Here is an 18,327-nt window from a genome sequence, read left to right on the forward strand (position 1 = left end):
TTGCAACTCGTTCTCTTTCCATTCTTCCTGTTTTCTCATGCTTTATTCTCTTCCAAAATCCCTAAGATCTGATTGCTGTTCTTCACACATAATACTTATTTCACATCTATGTGTCTTTGTGCTGAGTATCTTATATACTTGGAATTCTCTCTGTTTCTGTCTATTTGTGTTTGTACCTATCTGTCTGTCTGTCTCCCTCCCCACTTTCATTCCCTCTCCCTCTTTCTTCCTTCTTTTTTCATCATTATCAAATCTTTTTCTTCTCTTTTTTCTCTTCCTCCTCCTTCTCCTCTTCTTTCTGTTCTTGTTCTTCTTGTTATTTTGTTCTTCTTGTTTTTTCCTTATTGTCCTCCCTCTTTTCCTTCTCCTCTTCCTCTTTCATCTCTTCTTTCACACACACCTCATTTTATTCTCACATCAATCCTAGAAGGTGCATACTACTATTAACCCCAGTTTATCATTGGGAAAGCTGAGGCAAACAGAGGTTTAAGTACTCAGGCTCACATAGCTAAAGCTGGATTTGAACTCAAAGCTTCTTGATTCTACCCCCAGCACTTTATGTGTGCCAGTTATCACATTTTACAGATGTGAAGAAATTGAGTGACAGAGAGGTTAAATCATTCTCACAGAGTCATACAGCTATTAAGTATTTGGGGCAGGAATTAAATTCAAATCTTTCCGAGTGCAAGTCTAGCACTTTGTGTCACTATACCTAATAAAAATTCTGAGCAAATACAATCTAGACTGAGCAAATAGGTCTATGTCAAAATCTTAAATTTTTTTTTTTCCAAAGAAGAATTGAAGATCTAATGGCCTTGGGTAAAACAGATTGAAAACTGTTGAAGGCTCTCTGGCTCTATCTAATGTTATTATTAATTTCTCAGTAACAGTCTCTTAACTGTATCCTTTGTCTTTTTATAACATTTATTCTTTTGTTGCATAAGATGAATTGTTTTTGAAATATTAATGATAGTTATGTGATACTCTCTATGATTTGGGAGAAGAGCTTTATACAAAGAAAAGAAGGCAATATATTTTATTTTCACTGGTTGGGAAGGTAAGAACAGAGCTTGGATGTGCTGAGATATTGAATAATCTTATGTTGTTGTTAGTATTTTTTTTTTGTTTTTAATACAAATTTTAAAATGAACCCCTTCATTTAATTTATTTTTTATTCCATTAAATAACTAATCATATTTTTAATGCACTCATTCATTTTTCAAATATAAAAATTGTTTTTGAACATTCATGTATTAAAAATCAACACAATAGTATAAACACTGCTACTGTTTTAGTGTTCCATACTATGGCTTAGCAAGATGTGCTTAAATTTTCAATATAAAGTTTCCTGCTTTCAATTTAGCAAGAATAAGAATGAAAGGAAAGCTTTAATATTTCCCAGATCATTATTTCCTTAGCTCTGAAACTTCAGTTTATAAGAAATTACATTAAAAATAAATCTTTCTCCCCCAAATTACACTTTCCTTATAGAATTTAGAATTAAAAGGAATCTTAGCTAATATCTAATCTAGTACCTCCATTTTCCTAAGGAGAAAACTGAAGGTCAGAAAATAAAACCATAACCATATTTCCAGGTGAAATGAGAAACATTTTACAAAAATATCTTTAATATGAAATAGTTGGTCTCTATTCAAGTGGTGCATGAATTGTTGAATTTGTTAGTTCTGCCCAACTTCGAAAGGATATCCATGAAACTGCAAACATGTATTTATTTTAATGTAGTAAGACTTAAAAAGTCAGAAACATATAAGATCTAGGGAATTAGGAATATATAATGAAAATGAGAATAAACTTGCTTAACATCTTTTTATTGCCTCCATAATATTCACAGATAAAATTCTTAATATTCAAACAATAATAATTTTGATCTTAGATTTAAGTTAAGTGCACTTTTATGTTAGCCAAAAGACATGATTAGACTTTAAAGAAAAGCTTTTGAACTTGAAAGGAATTTCAGTTATTACAAAAGAAAATATTTTTACCACCAGTACATTGTTAAGATGCTTAGCATAGGTTTTTTCAGTCTCTTAAGGTCCAGTTAAGAGGCTTGATTATTTATAATTTGACCTAAATAAATTTGAAATTTAATTGTTTATGGGGAATCCTATGAACTAAAATAATGATAAAATATGATAAAAAATGAACTACTCCCATATTAAATTAGGCAACTCAGATTGTACCTGGCCAGAGATCTAGCTTGATTTTCTCTCTGCCTCTTTTTCTCTATGTTTCTCTGTATCTGTCTTTGTGTTTCTCTCTTCCTCCACATACATATACACAAGAACATATAAAAATGTGTATGTAATAAACACAACACACACATCTACATTAACACAAATAACGAATGTGTATATATGTGTATAGTTATATATGTGTGCATGCACATTTTAGAAATCAACATAGTTCTCAATTAACTGTATAAAAAAAGAAAGTCATTTTCATTATTATTATTACACAACTATTTCTCTAGTGTTTTTTTTTTTTTTCTCAAGCCTCAAATTTGACCAGCTTTAAGTTGATCTGAATGAATTTCTGCTGAGGACAAAATTATAAATATAAACCACTTGTACACCAATATATTGTGTTCCTAAAGTCTTAGTAGTTTTAAACTTTAAAACACATTATTAACATGTACTGTTAACATATATTATATATAGTATGTATGCCAGCACAATATGCATATGCATACATATACATATTTGAATAGAACAAGTTCTTTTCATTCATAATTAGTTTTTAAAATATATTTTCTTGTGTTTATCAGATTACTGAAATGGATTCAAAGCTGGGTTTTTTCTGCTAATTAAAGCAAAGTGCTTTTCACTGTGAACTGCTCTCTTATTGTCATCTTTAATTTTTTAAAATAACTTTTTATTGATAGAACTCATGCCAGGGTAATATTTTACAACATTATCCCTTGCATTCACTTCTGTTCTGATTTTTCCCCTCCCTCCCTCCACCCCCTCCCCCAGATGGCAAGCAATCCTTTACATGTTGAATAGATTACAGTATATCCTGGATACAATATACATGTGCAGAACCGAACAGTTTTCTTGTTGCACAGGGAGAATTGAATTCAGAAGGTATAAATAATCTGGGAAGAAAAACAAGAATGCAAGCAGTTTATATTCATCTCCCAGTGTTCTTTCTTTGGGTGTAGCTGCTTCTGCCCATCTTTGATCAATTGAAAGTGAATTAGCTCTCTTTATCGAAGAGATCCACTTCCATCAGAATAAATCCTCAAACAGTATCATTGTTGAGGTATATAATGATCTCATGGTTCTGCTCATTTCACTTAGCATCAGTTCATGTAAGTCTCTCCAGTCCTCTCCTTTAATTTGTTTTTATAGATGTTATTTTGAGTTTGGTTTTGGACTCTGTAGTAGATGTTTATATGAATGTAATATAAAAAAACCTGATCAAGTATCCCTTACTTATATTTCTGCATGCAGATATCATGTTTTCCATACTATTTAATTCAAATTATTAAAAAGAGAAATGGCCTCAATTTAGAGGAATCTTTTTTATAAACAAAAAAGCTGTGAGAGACAAAGTGATTTATCGAAGGCTCTAGAGTTAGTGGCAGACTTGAAATTGGAGATCTAAATACTTCTTCTTAGTACTTCATTTCACCTATTTGGTGGTCACTTCTCTGGCAAGTTCAACTATTTGAACACAGCCAAGAGCCAGAAATAATAACTGTTCATATTTCTATAACCCTTTAAGACTTTATAAAACATATTTCCTTACAGCAACACTTTGAGATAGTGTAAACTTATTATTACCACTATTTTGCAGACTGAGGGGGATTAAGTGAGGGTCACCTACCTAGTAAATGGCAGGGCTAAAAGTCAAAGAAAGAGCTCCTAAATTCAAGAACAATGATCATTGTACTCCATAATACCTTGTGGAAATTAAACAAGCAGAATGTCAAAACAAAAATTTGCACAGTATGCAACAGAGTTCATTGACTTTACACAAAGCATAATCCTTTATGTTCATATTCTAAGTCTATTGATTATTTTCCAGTTTATTTGATTTATGGAGTAAATCAGCAAAGTGGAAGAGAAAAAAATAGTTGGTTATGTATTTAAGTACTCTAGCTGCCTCCAAAAGCAAGAAGTGATAGTGGAACTTTCCACAGAGAGAGTAAGCAACCATGAAAAGCAGAAAGAAAAACTCAAATAATCATAATGATAACTGCCATGTATATAGTGTTTGAAGCTTGCAAAAAAATTTTTTTTTGGTTTTGTTTGTTTGTTTTTGCAAGGCAATTGCAAAAATTAAGGCAATTGGGGTTAAATGTCTTGCCTAGGATCACACAGTTAGTATGTGTTAAGTATCTAAAGCTAGATTTGAATTTAGGTCTTCCTGACTCCAGGGTTCGTGCTCTATCTAGCTATCTAGCTATCCTTTGTAAAGAATTTTTAAAACATCGTTTCAATTCATAACCATTTGACCCATTTAATTCGGAACAAAATACTCCAGTTGTTTTAATAATGCCTGAGGGCAGATGTCAATTCAAACATTTATTGGCCACTTAGGCAAGATGCTGTCTTTTTCTAGATTTTGTTGTCTAGTAAGAGGATTTGAGATAAAAAAATATGAAAAAAATCTTACAATTATCATTATTATTAATAGCTAACATTTATATAGCACTATGTCCCAGGCGTTGTGCTAATTACAATTATTGTCTCACTTGATCCTTATAACAAATCTGGTGGCATTATTATCACATTTACCAATGAGGAAACTGAGTCAAAGAAGAATTAAGTGACTTGCTCAGGATGGCACAGCTAGCAACTGTCTGAGGCTGTATTTGAACTCAGATCTTTCTGAAGTTGACCTTTCTCCATTAGAAAGGTGAAAATAAAGTGCTTTGTGGAATTCATGAGGAAGTTAAGGATGGCTTCCTAGAGAATGTGACATTGGCTCTTTGCTTTAACAGATGATAAGACAGAGGAGAGAGAAGTATGCTATTTCAGCAACAATACAGGTATAGAGAAGAGAGGTCAGGCATAAAGGATGGAATGGAATAATAGTATGATATAAAGCTGAAAAGCTAGGATTGTTGTAAGATTAGGAAGGACCTTCAATATCAGACAATATATGTGCTCCTTATTTGCAAAGCAACAATGAGTAATTGAAAGATTTTGAACTTAACACCACTGCCAGAACTATTTATTAGGACTATAAGTTATATAGCTAGTAGACAACTGGATCTGGAATTCAAATCTGGTCTCAGAGACTTACTGGTTGTGTGACTTGAAATAAGTCACTTTACCTTGGTCTATTTCAACTATAAAATGGAAATAATTATATCACTTATCTCCCAGGATAGATTTTGAGGATCAAATGAACTGTATATTTGTAAAGCACGAGTGCCTGACATGATAGATACTTAACAGATATTTCTTTCCTTCCTATAGAGCAAATTCATGAGGTAGTACTGATATGAAATACGAATTGGGGGAAGATGGGAAATAGAGATAAAAAGGCTAATTAAACAGTTAAAATAACAGGGTTGTGGAAGTATGAAGCTGTGCTGATATGATGATAGGTAGGCATAATATGTTTAATAAATTATATCCAATGGAATTTGGACACAACTGTTTAACACTTAAAGTGAGAGGGAAGAATTGATGATAGCAGTTATAATTATTGATATCATAACAATGACTCTAAGAATAAAATTAAAATTCAGTATATTTGAATTATCATCAACATTCATAATAATTAATGATATTCATAATTGTAATTGTTGACATTCATAGCAATAACTGAGAATAAAATCAAAATTCAGCATACCCCATTAAAGAAAATACAGAAGTATATTGCTTATTTTACAAAACAAAACATAATGTGAGTAGATTGTCAATATCTCAAGGACAGCAACTGTTTTATTTCTGCATTTTCTTCCAGCAGAGTGCTTTACCCATAGTAAGTACTTAATTAATATTGATTTAATTGTTCAACTGAATTGACCTTTGTGAAAAATAGTTAAAATTTAAAAATTAGTTTTGGTGCTTGAATAGGTCAGTTTATCTAGAAAACAGACTATTTTGAATACCTTAATGCTAATAATATTGGATAATAAAATAATCAATAGAATGCCATTGAAAGTCTCAGAGTGGAGGAGTGATGTGAGTCTAGATTTCCTTTCCTGCATTTCAATATTTTTTATGAATAAAAGCTTTGTGTAGTTATTAGGGATTTTAAAAATGAATAGATGCAAAATGCTCTTTAGTTACTTTCTTTTCTCAAAATTGACCTGACTTAACTGAGTAATGAATGAGAGTTAGATGCTTTACCCCCAGCAATTACAGACTTTATTCTACTCATTTTCAACTATCTTGCTTGGGTGATTGTTGGGCCAGAATGTGACCACTAAATCTAAAGAGTAAGATAGAGATTTCCCACAATTTAAATGATGCTTAACAGTATTTTATTCATAGCATACACTTAGCAAATTGAATACTTAGTGGATTGAATTGAAATATTGCTGGTGATACTTTTAAATAATCAACTGATAAATAAGCATTCTTAGGTACCTATTATGTGACAGACACTGTGCGTGGCATTAAGAATAAATGAAAAAAAAAAACTGCTGCCCTTAAAAATTTATTTTCTTGAGGAAGGCAATTGGCACATAGGTAAGTATTTTCAAAATACCTATGATAAATACAAGGCAATTGTAGAGAACAAGTTTAGGAAATGATTAGCATGAATCATCTTAATTTTTTAAAGTTTTTTTTTATAATGCTTATGGACATTAATCACTTAACTAATTTTTCTAATGGGAGAGAGATCCAGTAAATTTAATTTTTAGCATAGATTAGATCAAAGAAGAAAGGAGCAGTATCCTTTGGAAATGCTGCAGATCACATAGATTTATGAGGAATAAGTGGTAGTCTTTTGGATGGTATAGTAAAGAGAAACTGAAGCTTCCAAATGAAATTATTGTATTATTAAAATATACTGTGCCTCCTTCAAGTAAGTATTAAAGACACTGTAGCCAGGAATTGTTGTAAAGTGTTTCTCTGTTCTGGTGAATAATTACCAAATATCTCCTAGTGATGACCACACTGTGTATTGCAGATGAACAAAGTTTTTATTTAGATTATGCTATGATAGAGCTTATTGTTCTTTAAAGGGGTAGTGGTAGTGTAGTGCAAAGACTGTATAACTATGGAACTGTATCCCAAAGTCACTAAATTGTGCATAGCCTCAATTAACTCCAGAATACCACCACATAGTCTATACTACACAGATGTCAAAGACAAAAGAAAAGGACCCATTTTATATATATATATATATATATATATATATATATATATATATATATATATATATAAAGATTCATACCTGTATTTTTTTGTTGCAGCAAAGAAAAACAAATTAATGAGATGCCTATCAATTGGAAAATGGCTAAACTAACAATAAAATAATCATTTTACCATTATTTCAATTTATCTTCACAGTAACTATGGAAGATAGGTGCTACTGTTATCCAAATTTTATACTTGAGAAAACTTGAGGAAGAGGTAAAAGGATTTGTCTAAGGTCATATAATTAGTAAGTGACTGTAGTCATATTCGAATTCAGGTCTTTCTAACTCTGGTCCCAATGCTCTATCTATTGCACTACCCAGCTGTCTACAAATTATGACTAATGAATTTAGTGGAATACAATTGCAGTATAAGAAAAAGACAAAATAATGGTTTCAGATAAACCTGGTGATGTGAAATCTAACCTAGTCCATCCTGTTTCCACTTTCAGGAATGATGTGAACTTTAATCAAGCCCATCCTATTCCCATTGTCAACTATAGCATGCACAAAGTAAGGCACCTGGGATTGTCTTGTTAGCATATCTAAAGCATACTCAACAGTCTCATTGTGTAGTTGCTCACATAGACATAATGTGCATGTGAATTGTTCTTCATTAAAACCCTCCCTTACTCTTCCCTAATCCTCTACTTTAAACCCTTACTTCCCTCTCCCTCTTCCTTCTGACCTATAACAAAACAAAAACCTTGAGTGACAGTTTGTTGCTAATTTAGTTTGATTTGCCCATGAGCTTTTTCATGACAATAAAGGGCCCTTGTGACTATGATAATGCCTAATGTGAATTTTTCACATTCTGAATCACTCTTCCACAATATGTTACTTCATCACTGGGAAGATTTGTATCAAATGTATCAAACTGAACTGAGTTGAAATATCCATCTTATACCTGTCAGTATATTTATTTACTTAAGATAACCAGACTAGGTTGGTTTATTTACTTCTTCCATGTTGCTGGGTAAATCAAATTGTCACAGAATCAATCCCAAAAGTGTATGAGTAGACTATATGCATAATCCCAAATACATAATCAGAGTTAAAGTGGGAAGAACTAGAGAAAAAATTACATTACTAAAATGATGTAAAGGAAAATAGTTTGAAATATTTAAGAACTCTGATGAATGCATTGACAAATCATGGATTCAGAAAATTAAAGGTGAAATATTATTTTGGGAAAGAGATAATGGATAAAGAGTGGTGGATGAGATGTTTTCTGAAATGGTCAATGTGTGGATTTGTTTTTCCTTGACTGTTCTTATTGTAACAGGGAAAGGATTTTATTTAGAAATGGGGGGAGTGGGGTAAAAATAATATGATTCAAAAACAAAAACAAAAAAACATAAATGAAGCATTTTAAAAACACATAGAAAGAGCTGAAGTTCAGAAAAAGTGAGTAGGATAATTTTGTACTATTAAATTAAATTTAATAAATTAAAAACCAAGCCATTCATAATAATTTTCATTTTAATATACAGCCCTCTTTTTCTATTTTACTATTTAAATGTTTGTTTTTGTTGATATTTCTTGTTCATTTTAAAATACGTGCACATGTACCTATATTTATGTGTATACACATGCAAGAATCTGTACATATACATGCATACATTTATAAATGCAACACATATAAACACATATATATATATGCAAAGAATCTTGAAATAAAGTTTTTTTTTACATGTATATGATATATGTATGTATATATATATATATATATAGTCCTTCATATACATACACAGTCTTTCTTCATATATACACATATGTATATATAATCCTTCATATATATATATATACACACACACACATATAAATATACATGTACCAATATGTGTATAGTCTTTCTTCATATATACACCCAAATATATCTGAAAAAACAAGACTTTTCAATCTGAAGATTTTGTCTGAATCTTGAATTTGGCATCTAGATATGTGTCCATGGCCAAGTCACTTAATGTTTCTCAGTTCTCATATATAAAAGTGGGACTATAATATAAATTCTTTCTGGAACCTATACTACCTTTCTCTCAGAGCTGCTGGGGTCAATGAAATCTATCAGTCCTAAAGTGCTAAGAAAATGAGTGTTATTCTATATACATGTGATTAACAATGATTAATAATATATTTGATTCCCAAAAGTTTTTTTTAGTGAAACTAACTTTGCTTTATGATTTAACTTTGCTTTCAAAAGTATCTTATGACTCCCCTTCTCACAGAATCCTAGGATATTAGAACTCATAAAAACCTTAGATGTTATCCAGGCCAATTTTAACTCCTTTGTTTTACAAAGAAAAAAAAAACAAAAAAAAACAAGGCTTAAGGATCATGAAGCTAGTTAATGACAAAGCTGGAACTAGAAGCTAACACTACCAACTCCTCATAGATGTTCTTTTACAAACCTCATGGGACTCCTCTGTTGAGCCCTGGACAAGAATAGCAGAGGCAAAATTGATTTTTACATCTTTATTCTAGAGATTTACTCTTACTCCCTTGACTCCCTAGAAAAGAAGAAAGACTTCCTTTCTTATATGTCTCCTTTCAAGCAAGGGTTGTGACCACATCTGTATGGCTTCGAATAAAGATTAAAGTGAATTTGAGCTTTAGGATTATGCATATAGTCTACTTTTCATATAACCTTTGGGTGCATTCTGGGGCAATTTGATTTGCCCAGAAAGATGAAAGAAATAATTAAACCAACCTAAGTCCAGTTATTTTCAATAGAGAGCTGTGCTTATAGGTATAAGTTGGATATTTTAATTCATTTCAATTAACATAATATTTAAAAAAAAAACCCTACTGTGTATTAGGTACTGGGCATTCAAAGACAAAAGAAAAAAAAAACTGTTTCTGCCATTAAGGAGCTCATATTTCTTCTTGGAAGTTGCAGAAGGGGTAAGGAACACTAAATTTCTGTAATAATCTAGAAAATCTGGAAATCTCATCAATGTGACTGTTCCTGCCAAGGATGTACTGTTGATCGTAGTCTGTCCATCCTTGCCCATGCTATGTGAGTTTTGCCCTTGGCCTCCCATAAACTCTGTCTGAAGAGTTAGGATGTATCCACCCATCAATTTGGCTGCTCTCCTCTAGCTCTCTTGACACATTAAGGAAAAAATGGGGCAAGTTGGCTGTCAGTAACATCCATTGCTCTTGTTATGTGAATGGTCCATGTCTATGATAACATCCTTTTCACTGTTCTCCTAGGCAATTTCTTGTTTGTAATGTGTAGAGGTCTGCTCACAACTAGATAATTAAATACAAAATAATTTGAAGTAGAAAGAACATTAACAACCGTGTGATCAGGCAAGGCTTATAATGGAGAATGTCACCTAAGTTGAGATACCTGCTTTCAGGTTGTCTAGTGTTAACTATGATGTTTGCAAAAATGAAAAAAAAAAAAGGTTCATTGAACATAGTAAGTACATAGCCCTCTGGAGCCTGTGGGTATATTTTGCCAAAGAAAGGCCATCTGGCATTATAAATCTGTCCCAGAGACTTAAGAATTCCAGAGATGGATAAATCACCACAGACTGGCTTGTTTAACTTTGTGCTGATGGATCGATCAATCCAGCATGTTAAACAAGTGCTTAGCGCAAAGATCTGACCTCATTAAATGCACTCATTTCTCCTTTAACAGTCAGTATCACAGATCTTTCTTTTCTTATTTATTTTTAAAGTGCATTTAGAGCTTGTGAAACAAGACATTTTTAGACCACCAACTCATTTAGCATAATGCTATGTATTGCATGGGGGTTGGCTTTGGCACCATCTTGCAACTACTAGATTAGTCTAGTTGATTTGAAACAATTATTCTTAGAAATGAGAGACTTAATAGCTCATTATTCTTCCCTAAACTGTAGCATCCCCTCTCCCCCATTATATGTTTTGTGGTTTCCTTCACAAGCAATACATATACTAATTGCTGAAAAAAATAAGATTTAAATTGAGTGAGGTTTCACAGAATCTCAGACTGAAGGAAGTAGAAAATACTTCTTCTTCTTCATTCTTCTTCATTCTTCATTCTTCTTCATTCTTCATTCAATACTTCTTCATTCTTAATGTATGTTTAAGAAGAGGAATATGAGTGATATATAATATATAATAAAGTTCTTAAAAATATCACTCATATTCCTCTTCCTAAAGAGCATAGAGATTGTGGGAAAGGAAGAGCTAAGACACTAGTGACTGTGAAGTAGAACAAGGAAGATTTTACAAGCTGATGAACATATTCATATGCCCTCAGGTTTATAAAATCTTCCTTGTTCTACTCCACATTCACTAGTATCTTATCTCTTCCTTTCTCACAATCTCTAGGCTCTTTTCCTACTTTAAAAACTAGATTCTTGACTATGACAAACATACTCCAATGTTCTCCCACAAACACAAATTTCCCTGAAAATATAGAAAGAAAGGGAAAAAATAGTATTAAATTGCTTTTCATTCCTGGGCACATTTTAGTTTGCATGCTTGAGTTATACTGCTGAGAATAAGGTTAAGCTATTTTCCATCTTCCCTGAAGACAGACTGAGCAAAAATGGACTTTCATTGGGAAACTGGGAAGCAGAAGGAAAGAGTTCTTTTCTGCCTAGCGGCATTAGGATTGACCAAATGACTTCTCAGCAAATCTTTCATCTGTACCATAAGATAAATTACATATTGAGCATCTTAATTGCCTACTTATTTAGGGAAGCTCTGGAGTCTTCTTTCCTACATTTAAAGAATCGACTATAACTTTTGAAAAAATCTGGAATGATTCAAGTTATCATGGTAATGAATAGATAATGCTGATTTTTTTATTTTTTATTTTTTGGCTTCTGTTCTTTGGAATTAGCAGGCATATTGGAAAAAGTTAGCTCATCTAAGTTTGAATCCTGGCTCTGATATTTCACTGTGTGATCAAATGCAAGTCACTTAACATTTTGTCACCTCAAGTTTCTCATTGTTAAAATTAAGGGATTGGGCTTAATAAATTCTAAGGTTCCTTCAAATTTCTTTGGAAAATATCTTTTCTTTGACTACACAATGAAATAAGTTTTTTTATTATGTCATTCTCACACCCAACAAACCTATTAGTTGTCTATCCTTTCATTTAGATCTAATTTCTTTAGGTTTTCTGCTTCTATTAGTAGTGAGAACATTAATAGAGATATTGTTTAGCCTTTTCAGACTTTGATCCATTTAGTGACTGTTAAATAAAGGTCAAACATTAAGAAAATGGATAATTCAGGGTAATATTTGTATATGATCTAACTATTATATGATCTTTAAACCCCTTTATCTTATTCTGCCACTGTTCTACCATCATTACATGATGGTCAGATCATGACATGACACTGAATAGATTAGTACACATATTATGAGCAGACATGACAAATGGACAATGACCTGAGAATAGACTAGAATAAAAAAAGACCAGGAGACTTGGCTCAAGGGAAATTTGCAATATTTTTAATTATCTCCAAAGGTTAGCTGTTGTAATGTGGTGATGCTATGTGGCTATGAATGTTACCGTAACACAGGAGAATTGCAGATTATCCAAAGAACAAACACAGATATATGACTGGTTTAAGTGGCCTACAGCATATTGCCAAATATGATTTATTTCCTAAAAGTAGCATAGAACAGTAGTTCTCAAACTGTGGTCCACAGAATCCTGGGGGATCTTTGAAACCCTTTCCTAGGGCCTACATTTAAAATTAGATTCTATTTCTAATGTAGTAAATATCTATAAATATAATCCACATAAACAAAAACTCTTTTGACAAATTCTCAATAATTTTTAATAGTATAAAGATAATAAGAACAAAATTTTGAAAATAAATGGCATCAAAGATGTCATAAAAGACTTTCATGATTAGAAAAGGAAATGGACTGATTACATAGCAAGAATAAGGAGTCATAGTTGAATGCCTACAAATATCCATGAAATGATAAAGGACTTAAGAAGACCTGCCATTTTATAAATGAATCTAAGGAAGTTGTAAGAAGAGAAGCTGTAGGATGAGCTCTGATCTATCGCAGTGGAAGAAGTACCTATGTTGATAAGAGCTTACATCAATAGAAGATTGATTTAAATCAAGACTGCCTAAAATGAGAAAGTTGGATCAAGAGATTGGTGAAAATTGTATATTTATTTAATAATTATATTGATTAACTTTGAGAAAAGAACTATACCTAAGAGGTGTAGTTAGATAATACCCAAAGCCTTGTATTTTGATCTCTGCCCTTATCGAATTTTTTTTTAATTAAAAGAAAAATTTATCTTTCAGACTGATTTAATTTTCATTTGAATTTAGGAAATGTTTGTAAACAACCTAATAGTTATTGTTGTCATGATTATTCTTGTAACTTATGTTTTTTTCAATACATATAAATATATTCAGAAATATTATTAAAGTGCTTATTATTTATTTCAGCTGTGGTTGTAAGAAATGGAAAATGCCACTTGGGTTATAGCAGGAAGTCATAATTTAAGATGACAGAAATAAACTGATGACTAAATAATTTAAATGTTTAAAATAACTCTGGATTTTTGTAAGAAATTATATATCTATATATATATAGAGATATAGATAGTAGAAACAAAAACATTTTTAGGTAAACATATGAGATCACACACTGAGAATATTAATTGTATATTTCATGGGAAAAATACAGATGTATAGACCACTGTTTTGACTTGGAAATTCAGTGACAGCAAAGGTTAGGACAGCTAAGTGGTTAGCGTTAGTCAGTGTTTAAATATTGTTCTAAAACTGAGCAAACCATGAAAAATCATATTAAAATTTCCTTTGACAAAATCAGCACATCCAACTTTTTAAAGGTCATCTATATATCATTGTCCAAAGCTAAGACTGTTGGTAATACAAAATAATTAGCCTCCACCTAAGCATTGTAAAATAGTTATACTCTATCCTGTAGTAATAATATATTATACTAATAACAAAAAGAGTAACTCATCCAAGATACAAAAGGAATAATAGTATGTATATTTCCAAAAAGAAAGTGATAAATCAACAACTTTGCTTCAAAGTGTCTTCAAATTGTTTCATGTTATTCTTTTTGCTGATTTCTCCACAGTGGTAACATTAAGGTCACAAATATAGATGCTATAAAAGCAAAAAAGTGACAGTGATAAATGGGTGGCCCATCAAACATGTGTGAAACCACAGGGTACTCTGAAGAGAAACCAACAATCTCTTATTCCATTCCCTTAATGCCTGGAACATGACAAAATTTTTGCTCTCCATCTTCTTTCTAAAATAATCTGGTTACTTTCTACTTTATGTTTGCATCTCTCTTCTCTTCAGTTCTGATGGTGGCAAAGATATTTGGCTCTAATATTGTTCCAATAAATGCCCACTTGAGTGAGAGAATTATCTAGTTTCAAAGTCAAATAGGATGGGGAGTTAGGGGGGTCTCACATTTGTAACTATCCTTTTAAAATGTCACTATTTCTTATTATCCTTCATTACCAAGGATGGCTTATTAACAAGCAGATAGATTATGTAAGTAGCCTCAGTAAGCCTTCCTGAAATTATAAGATCTATAATTTTTAAAGACATTTTAAACAACACAACAGCTTGTCAATCTTTTGCTTTTAGATCATCTACATTTTCAACATATCTTTCCTTCTTTCTCTTTAAAACAACAATTCCTTATAATAACATGGAGCACTCTGTTGAGCTAACTTCCCCAATGGTGGCACTAGACAATTAGGTCTCAAGAAAAAATGGCTAGTATTATAATCATGGTTCCAGGTATAACCCTGTAGGTTATTAGCATCCTAACATTGTAGTTTACGAACCCCTATTGGTATATCTCCATTTAATAATCAGGCAGTAGACTTAGTTTTCTTTCTTTACAAAAAATATTGAGTCAAATAGTCAACAGTCATAAAATATTCCCTTCAAAATCGTAGGTGAACTCTTCCTCCAATACTCATAGAGTCTGTGGGAGGAAGAATACCCACAATGTAAATTATAAAGTTAAGGCATATATGTAGGGAATACAAGGTAACTCAAAACTCTAGAGCCGTGGAGCCTAGCTATTTTTTCTTTCTTTGGAAGGCCCACATGAAGTTTTCTGTGGATTGTAGTATTTATGTTGGATGTTACTGTTGTTTGCACTTCGTTTTCAGCACCCTGAGAACCAGGTTGCTTTCAGATCTCAGCATCTCAGTTGTATGGATTAATATGTATTAGTTGAGTTGCTCAGATTCAAAGTTGACTTCTCACTTGACTTAGTTGTTGCTACTCTGGATAGGGTAGATTGTCTTATCTCTGGGATGAGCTGAGTAGATCTCTCTTCCACTAGGCATTTCCTGCCAATATGGGCTGGACAGATCATCCAGCCCTGTGCTTTTCACATTGGACTTAGCATTTCTGCTAGAGAGTTTTATCCTCTAGACTCCATAGGCTTGTTCTTCAATAAGCTGGTTATTATAGTGCCTTTAAAAAAGAAAAAAAAAGAAAACTGGAGTGTGAATATTCTTATCAGAAAAGACAAACCCCTTATTTAAGATTGACAAAAGCCATTTCTCTTTGACTTTTTTAAAGTCTCTAGGTAAGAGAGGAGAGGTGTATGATCTTTTTTGTTCAATAATTCATGGTTCAGAAATGGGGTGATCTCAATGAAGTAAAATAATTTTTCTTATGGTATTCAGTCTGATTACACTTTCCAGATTCTTATTGGGTCATATGTGGGTGAGTTGCTGGACATTAGAGTAATAGAGCTCTGGGGCAAATTAATGATCTCAATAGTCTTTGCAGATGGAATTGAGCTATTAAAGACTAATGTTTTTTTCAAGGTGTAAAATGTTTCTCTGGCATCTAAAAGGTCTTGATATTCATTGTGTGACTTGATATCTTCTGACTTTTAGTTTCAACAGGGATATTTTTAAAAAATAATAAAAAAATACTAAAAAGTAATTCAGGGTAATTTACTAAAATATAGAAATAAGCTGACATAAGCAGTGTTCTATACTCCGTTACCCAACTCTGCAAAGAAACAAGAAACTTGCCTACTTCTCTCTTTTTGGAATGTCAGCATTGCTCATTATAATTTTGTAGCATTCAGATTCAAAGGTTTTATTTTTTGTAATGTGCTTTGAAAGAAGAAACATTTGGGATGTTTCAAATATTAATCAATTTAAGATATAAGCATTCTTCCAGATAAAGGGATATTTAAAATACTGTTTTTCTTTGAAACAGGATACAGTTAATTATATTTTATAATAAAATAGTTCACACCTATATAATGTTTATGGTTATAAGATACTTAATATATTTGTATTTTTTGATTGTTACAATTCTGTATAGTATTATTATAAATATTTTCAATTCATTTTTACAGATGAGGAACAGGCTCAGAGAGATTAAAGAATTTCCCAAAGGTCACAAATCAAATAAATGTCAAAAGCAGAATTTGACCTCAAGTCTTTCGACTCTCCCACATCTGGTGTTCTTTCTTTTACGACACATTGCCTATCGTGACACCATAACAAAACCAAAGAGAATATATCATGTTATTAGAATTTCTTGTCACTATTTCCTGAAGACAAATGCTACATATATATATATATATATGGATCTTTTGCTCTTGTCACTTATCACTGAGGTTTTGAATATAGAAAGGGAAAAAAATGTGAATTTCTCTACCATTATTCTGAAATTTTAACAAAAAAATCTACATAAATATTATATAAAATAAAAGCTATAGAAGGCAGAAAATATGAAAATATCAAAAAGTTTCAAAAAATAGTAAATAATTGGGCACAGAAAAGCATAAACAGAGTCTAAGAGTTGCAAGACATGCCAAATCAATACTAAGATTTTTTTTCTCTCATTTTAATTTTTTTTTAGGTTCTATTACTGAAAAATTGCCTCAACGAGAGGGCACAGGGAAAACAGGTAAATGTCTTTAAATGATGTTGGAAATATTCTATATGTATTATTATCCTAAGGAAAAGTTTCTTTGGAAATTTATTAGAAGCCATAAGCTAAATGTAATGTTTAAAAATACATTTAATTAAAAGCTGAATGGAGTTTTTATTGTTTTTATTAAACTTCTACATTTCACCTTATGCTTAAGGTAACTTGCCTTTAGTGTAGGGCAGTACATTAAAATCCAAAATACTTTACAACAATTACAACATGCATTTTAAAAAGTGTTTTCAGAGATCACCTTGACAAATTTATTTTGTAATTTATGTAGGTTTCCTAGATCAATATTTATTCTCTGTGTATTCCAAATATCCAAGCAAAATCTTGTTCTTGGTAGCTTTACAATCTTGAATTATCTTGATAGTTATATCCTGGTAAATATTACCTGCTACCACACTACTCACTCAGCTATCTTTAATCCTGGTTTCCTTTTCTTTTTCTTTTTCTTCACTAGTTTTGACTGTCTCTTGGTTTAATACGTTGTTGTTGTTGTTGTTGTTGTTGTTGTTGTTGTTGTTGTTGTTGTTGTTGTTGTTGTTGTTGTTGTTGTTGTTGTTGTTGTTCTTCTTCTTCTTCTTCTTCTTCTTCTTCTTCTTCTTCTATCTTATTATAATTATTAAAGACAAGCAGAAATAGGAATATATAATATAGAGAACAATTACAGCTCACAATACAAAAAAACCCCCAACATATAGTATCCTTAAACCCAGAATAGTCCAAAAAGCAATTTGAAAGGCAATGGATTTTAGTTTAATACAGAAAAGCAAAGAAGTACCTTAATTGTAAGTATAAATTGAAACTGTCACCATATTTCATTAGGGGAATAGAAAGGAACAAAAATTTATTAAATGCATATTAAGTTCAAGGAACTGTGCTTTACAGATATTATCTAATTTCATTTTCATAGCAATCCTGGGATTTATGTTTCTCATTTTACAATTGATAAAATTGAGAAAGATAAATGTTTAGTACTTGCCTGTAGTCAATTAGTAAGTTTCTGAGTCTAGATTTAAACTCAGCTCT

At 31.6% G+C, this 18,327-nt stretch overlaps 1 protein-coding gene across 4 annotated transcripts in view; it reads left to right on the top strand.

The window, feature by feature from the left end:
- SMOC2 (SPARC related modular calcium binding 2) overlaps nt 1-18,327 on the top strand; it is a 260,249-nt gene that overhangs the window by 106,572 nt on the left and 135,350 nt on the right. For all 4 annotated transcript variants that reach the window (XM_051998150.1, XM_051998151.1, XM_051998153.1 and 1 more), the window contains one exon: nt 17,224-17,271. In XM_051998150.1, the coding sequence (XP_051854110.1) occupies nt 17,224-17,271 (48 nt within the window). The remainder of the gene's footprint in view (nt 1-17,223; nt 17,272-18,327) is intronic.

This window comes from Antechinus flavipes, chromosome 4, assembly GCF_016432865.1.
Source record: "Antechinus flavipes isolate AdamAnt ecotype Samford, QLD, Australia chromosome 4, AdamAnt_v2, whole genome shotgun sequence".
NCBI classification, from domain to species: domain Eukaryota; kingdom Metazoa; phylum Chordata; class Mammalia; order Dasyuromorphia; family Dasyuridae; genus Antechinus; species Antechinus flavipes.